At 40.3% G+C, this 6000-nt stretch overlaps 1 protein-coding gene across 1 annotated transcript; it reads right to left on the reverse strand.

The window, feature by feature from the left end:
- Positions 1-3169: 3169 nt before the first annotated feature.
- LOC140859362 (uncharacterized) lies at positions 3170-3583 on the reverse strand. Its single transcript, XM_073261013.1, has one exon. The coding sequence runs from the start codon at positions 3581-3583 to the stop codon at positions 3170-3172; it is 414 nt and encodes a 137-aa protein (XP_073117114.1).
- Positions 3584-6000: the final 2417 nt, after the last annotated feature.

Consider the following 6000-nt stretch of genomic DNA (forward strand, 5'->3'; position numbering starts at 1 on the left):
CAACATTTTCTAATCTATTCAAGAGATTGGACCATTCACAAAGTGCTATGGATGCCTTACCAGATGGAGTAAGAAGTGCCGCTCTAAAATATTTTCCATATTTTAGGGTACTAAGTGGGTTGATTTTTCTTCCTTTCCAATAAAGTAAAATATTTTTAGATACTCCATTAGCTCTTTATAGATTCGAGTGGAAGTAATATCAAGTTCCGATTCCTAAAACACCCAAAACAAAATAGAGAGATGCGGCTTCCTTTGTAAGCATCGGCTGAACTATGACCGGAAGGAGGAGCATCTGGGAAGGGTTGAAAAAAGATGATAGATGGGTCAATTATTAACATAACTGTTTTGATTTAGTGGATATAAATAGTGATATAAAACATCAGATAGAAACCAAAAATTTATGTTTATATCATCTCTAGATGAATACATAAGGAAATAGAGGTTAGTTATTATCATATTTGCTCGAACCAGACAAGAATATTAATTATATTCATATATGCTTTAAGTGGACATAGCCATGAAAACAAGATGCTAGCTCATACACAAATCGAATATTTTGAGCAATGTTGTACAACTAATATCGAGTGACATATAATCATAAAGTATGCAAAAAAAAAAAAAAAAAAAGAGTTGTGTTTTAATAATTATTTAGAATACAGTTTTAGAAACATGTGAACACGTAAAAATATGGACTCACAAACTTAGCAAAAGTGTAGGCACATGTAAATATTTTAATAAAAACTAAAAAAATATTATGGACACATAAATAAGAACATTGGACTTCAGCATTGATCTTCAGTGCTAATCTAGTAACACTACTAGAAAGGTCAAAAAATATCTTGAATCTGTCATTGAAAAACAAGCTTAAGGTCAGCATAGATGCACTAAATATTTATCAAAATAGTTAAAAAAAACCCATCTAGGGCACAAGAAAAAAAAAAGACTAAACAAATTTTATGAACTAAGAATTATTAATAATGAAGCTATATACACACATATTTTGCAAGTACAACTGGGATATTTTGGTCCTAAGCATCACACCCACCATGCATCTGACCTTAGTTTGACCATTCACATCGCCCCTTCTCGTTTTTTATTTTTTAGTTTCGTGTATATAGTAGTTATGGTTCAGGGAAGAACATAAAGTCTCATTTCTTGTCACCACTCCAATCGCAGGCGGTTCGGGCGGCTTATTTTTGGATTGAGGCACGGTGCATGCAATGCACTTATTTGGAGAGAGATATCTACTCCCATCTTACATCTTAGATCTCAAGAGGAAGAAAAATTTGGGAGAGAAAGACAACTATATCTCATCGAGAAAACATGAGAAGCCACACTTGGAGAAGATTTTCATATGGGTTTGGAGAGATCCATGTGTCGAGAAAGAGGTTGAGACGGTAAGAGTTGTACTCAGAGAGAGAAAGAGCGAGAGAGATTTGATTTCTTTGAACTGAAATGAGGTAATTGTTTATTCTGACACTGGATTTTTCTTCATTAAGGTTATTCCGATTGCATCCTTGATATAATCAATATAAGATTGTACTCATTCAATATGGACATTTTTGTCAGTGTCACAGTTCAAAATATCAACTCGCTTTTTTTAGATATTATATATTAGAGATCAGCCAAGGCAGCCCCAACTCTTCGGGTCAGATGCGGATCCAAATTCCTTTTCTTCCGAAAAAAAAAAAACAAATGTGGATCCAAATCTAATCACTAAAAGAACCATGCCAACCTCACCCATAGATAACCCAAGATTTTCCGTTTGTTATTATTATTATTTTTTTCCAAGAGAGAAGGTAGATAATCCAAGATGCCTTGCACAATTCCATCAACTCGGGCAAAAAGCTTCATACAGCAAGGGCAGAGAGTCCAAGCAATCTAGTTACAAGCTACTGCGCGTTTTGAAGTTGGTGCTTAACTATGGAATCTACTTTTCTTTGGGTTGTTTTTCGAAGGCAGCTTCTGCTGCATATCTGTATACAGAATTTTGTACAAGATCTTTCTTGAAGACCTCCTAAAGATTTAGTTTGCTTATTCTATGCAGTCTGGCCTTGGACCAAAATATACGGCCTTTTTTTTTAAAAAACTCCAAGAACAAGGACAAATGATCACCTAAAGCCCCATCAAAATCTCTCATTTCTGCTACAGTTTCATTCTATTGGACAAAGGCTAGGCCCGATGAAGAACGTTGTTACAATGATCTATTTTTTAAAAAAAATCTCATAGCATTTAATAACATCGCATAATGACTCACGTTCCAATTACATGGTTATCTAGGATCAAAAGAAACGCCCAGGCATAACGCCTTAACTAGATGATATCTTCCAATAAGAAACCATCCGGGTAAGATAAGGACCCATTGCTGAGGACCCAAACTAAGTGGTTTCATCATCTGACATCTGTCTCTCTCGAGAACTGCGGACTCCTTTGAGAGGTTAGAGTCCCATATTCTTCTCAAACTTAAACTCAAAGCAGCCACATTTTTTATTTGGGGACACTACTTCTCTTCGTTGGGGTAGAAAGTAATCACGCTACGGGTTGAGGTGGCGTAGGGTGTAGCTTTTACGTTATTGCCAAGCAGCCTGCTATCTTACCACCGTTGTCAGCATGCGGTAACATAGACCATCTTCTAGTAGACATTTTTAATGCATGGCTCATTTGTTTGAATAAATCTGTCCATTTCTAATTAAGACTCATTTGATGATCAATAATTACCGAGTGGAACAGCCATATGGTGGAGCTAGCAGCGGAGATTTCTCTCCTATGAGAAACCATAATGAAGAATCTTCTTGCTTGTTGATTTTTCTGGTTGAATCCACACAGCTTGACAACATTTTCTTTTTTCTTTTTTTTTTTTTGACAATCATAAGATTCTTTCCACCTTAAAATCATTAATTTATTGCACATATATGTGTAAAATTAAATATGATAGGCTCCTTAATCTTTCATCATCTCCATAATTGATCAATTGAGAAAGCCTGGACTTTCCAAACACTCCTCGGGTCACCAGCCTATTGAAAAGCTTTTATTTGAATGACTTCGGGTCAATTTATAAGCTTTTATTTACATATCTCTTAAGTCTACTTGCTCTACACATTCGCTGGATCCACATCCAAGAAGAAGTAGTCGGCCGTCTTCAGTTCCGGCGCCTCTAAGTGCATCTCCCCTATGGGTTAGGGTTCGGGGGAGTAGGACTGCTGAGGAGCCACGACGCGGCCTCCGCTTCATTCCCCTTGTTCTCCACCTCGTCGCAGTCGTCGACGCTTCTGAACAGGAAGCCGCAGCCGCCACCGCTGGCGGACTTGAGGGCGGAGGTGGCGGGTTCGAGGAAGGGGACGACGGGGACGCGCTCGTGGCGGCAGACGAGGGGGTTGGCGGAGTGCACGTCGGCGTCGCAGGTGACGCAGAGCGCGGCAGCGTCCACCTCGCACATGACCATGGCCGGCGCCTGCTCACAGGGCTCGTACATCCCCACCCGCTCGTGCCGCGACACCAGCTTGTTGGCCCCATGCACGGGCGGCTCCACGTGCTGCAAAGGTACGCCGTGTCCGCCCGGCAGAGCAGCAGCCCCGGCGACCATTTGCACAAGTCTCACCTCCTCGCCGCCAACCTCCGTTCCCTCTGATCTTGGCTCCGTCGCAGCCCTTCTTGGCGAGAATCTCCAGCGCGACGTACTTGAGTCCGTTCCCCTCTTCTAATCCTAATTTTGTACCTTCAGGGTCGGCAGCAGCCTTTTGATCTATAAGGCCTGCAATCTTTTCTGGATTTCCTGGAGGAATGAGAAGTGCATCGCTTAACCACTTCCTCTTCCATGCAGTAAATATCTCCAATCTTTAATAAAAGCTGGGTGGCAATTCTGCTTCCCATTTTCATCAAAAAAAAAAAAAAAAAGGACGTACTCGAGTCCGGAGCCCGTCGCCATCGACCTAGTCGGGAAGTGGGCGGAGCGGCGCGGGTCGCTGCGGATCTGTTTGGATTTCTCTTTGATTTCTTTCCGCAAACATCGATCTTGGTACCGTCGTAGCCTTCTTGGGAGGATCTCCAGCGCGACGTACGCCAGAGTCCCGCGAAGGTGGTACCGTCGTAGCCTTCTTGGGAGGATCTCCAGCACGACGTACGCCAGAGTCCCGCGAAGGTTGTAGTAGCCTGTCGCCACGGATCTGGTCGGGGAATGGGCGGAGCGGCGCGGATCTCCGCGGATCTGGTGGAGCCCGCCTTCGCCTAGGTTGTCCTCCACCTCCTCCGTTCCCTCCTCCTCCGTTGCTATGGGCGGTGGAGCAAGCGGGGATGGCGTCACCCAGACACAGAGGGCCGCCGGACGTCGTTTGGATTTCTCCGAATTTTTTTTTTGAAAGTACTGTATCTTCTCATGTCGGGCTGCCGTAGGAGTGATCTACCAGTAGCAGTAGGGCCGCGGGAATCTCAGTAGGACTGCAAATAAGCCACAGCAGCTTGGTTCAAATCCAACCTCTGACTCGGCTATCATTGAGTTCTTGCTCAAATAACTCAAACAAAAAAATTTTTTGCGTCAAGCCCGATGGCAAAATACTCGGTTCAAAGATTTGCAAGCTTATTTGAATATACAAATTTTTAATAATATATATTATATTTTATAATATAAATTATTAATTTAATATTTAAATTTATATTTTTTTAATTTATTAATCTAACTTTTAATAATTTTTTTAATTACAGTCAAAGCTCGAATTCAACCTCAAATATGATTTGGTTGATAATTTGAATCCAGTCAATCCGTAATTTTTTTTACTTTTAATTGAGTCAAATTTGAACTTAGATATTAAAACTTGATTGGTCCCGAGTCAAATTTTAAATGTGAATATTTTCGAATTAAACCGAGCTCAAGCCTCTAGCTGCTTGGCTTAGCTTGATTGCATTGCTAATCTCAAGTATGATTCTTATTGCAAGGGGATCCTGTATCTCATTTTATTCTTTTGCTACTCCCCTCATTATTAGGATACCTACCTTCCTATTTGTGCCTTGCTATTATTCATAGATGAGTATTTAAAATCAATCTAGCTGCATAGTCGATATGAAACTAATTACAAATTAATAGGTGTTGCATAAGTCATCACTTGACTAAGAATCTAAATCCATTGAATCCAATTATAACATTGCAAATTCAATTACAAACTCTACGATCAACCTATAGACAACTTAATAGGCTCTACAGAATTCTTTGATCGATATAGTTTATAGACTGAATTTATTTTGATACTATTTGTAACAACTTGAAACATTACCCAAAAAAACTTGCTATCCTTGGCCTTATTTAAGCATCTAAAATCTATCTGATGCATAGCTGAAGTGCGATTGGATATATGCCTACATGTGTTCTCATATATGAGACCAAAATGGTTTGATGATGGATGACTCCCTAGCATTTTCATGACTCTAGTTTTTATGGCCAAAAAATGGGATCTACTCACGTCTTAACGTGTCATTAGCATTTTAAAACTATTTTTCAGATGGTCATGCATGCACTAGTTCTGGCCAATTGCTTCAGGATACAACGACCAAAGGGAACATCCATACATTCTCAAGAGAGAGAACATTCCTGTGCCGCACATCCAGGTATATATGAGTCTGTCCAAAGTTTGATTCTAGTGAGACCCATACATTTCTTGTTCTTTCCCTACAGATCAGAGCATTTTGGTCGAGGTACCGTAATTAAGCTATAGTTGTTTCATTTGCTATGATATAACCATATGATAGTGTTATGTTCTTACAATAGATAATGGTTGCACCTTCTCGCACTTGTAAAATAGAGCAAATCACTGGGAAATGATTCCTATAGCACCACATTTGTTGCATTAATTATTTGCGAAGCTTGATAACATTGTTTGTGACTAGGGCCATATGGGGTTGTGTTTGGATCAGGTCAGCAACCTGCACTAGCTAGCATCAGCTTGACTTGTTCCTGAACTGACCTGTTAATAGGTTGACCTCTAGGTTGACCTCTGTGGTCCGGCCCACTTG

The sequence above is a fragment of the Elaeis guineensis genome, chromosome 7, assembly GCF_000442705.2.
Source record: "Elaeis guineensis isolate ETL-2024a chromosome 7, EG11, whole genome shotgun sequence".
Taxonomy (NCBI): domain Eukaryota; kingdom Viridiplantae; phylum Streptophyta; class Magnoliopsida; order Arecales; family Arecaceae; genus Elaeis; species Elaeis guineensis.

Excerpts from the sequence above, each read along its gene's own strand:
- LOC140859362 (XM_073261013.1), bottom strand. The coding sequence starts at position 3,583 with ATGGTCGCCGGGGCTGCTGCTCTGCCGGGCGGACACGGCGTACCTTTG.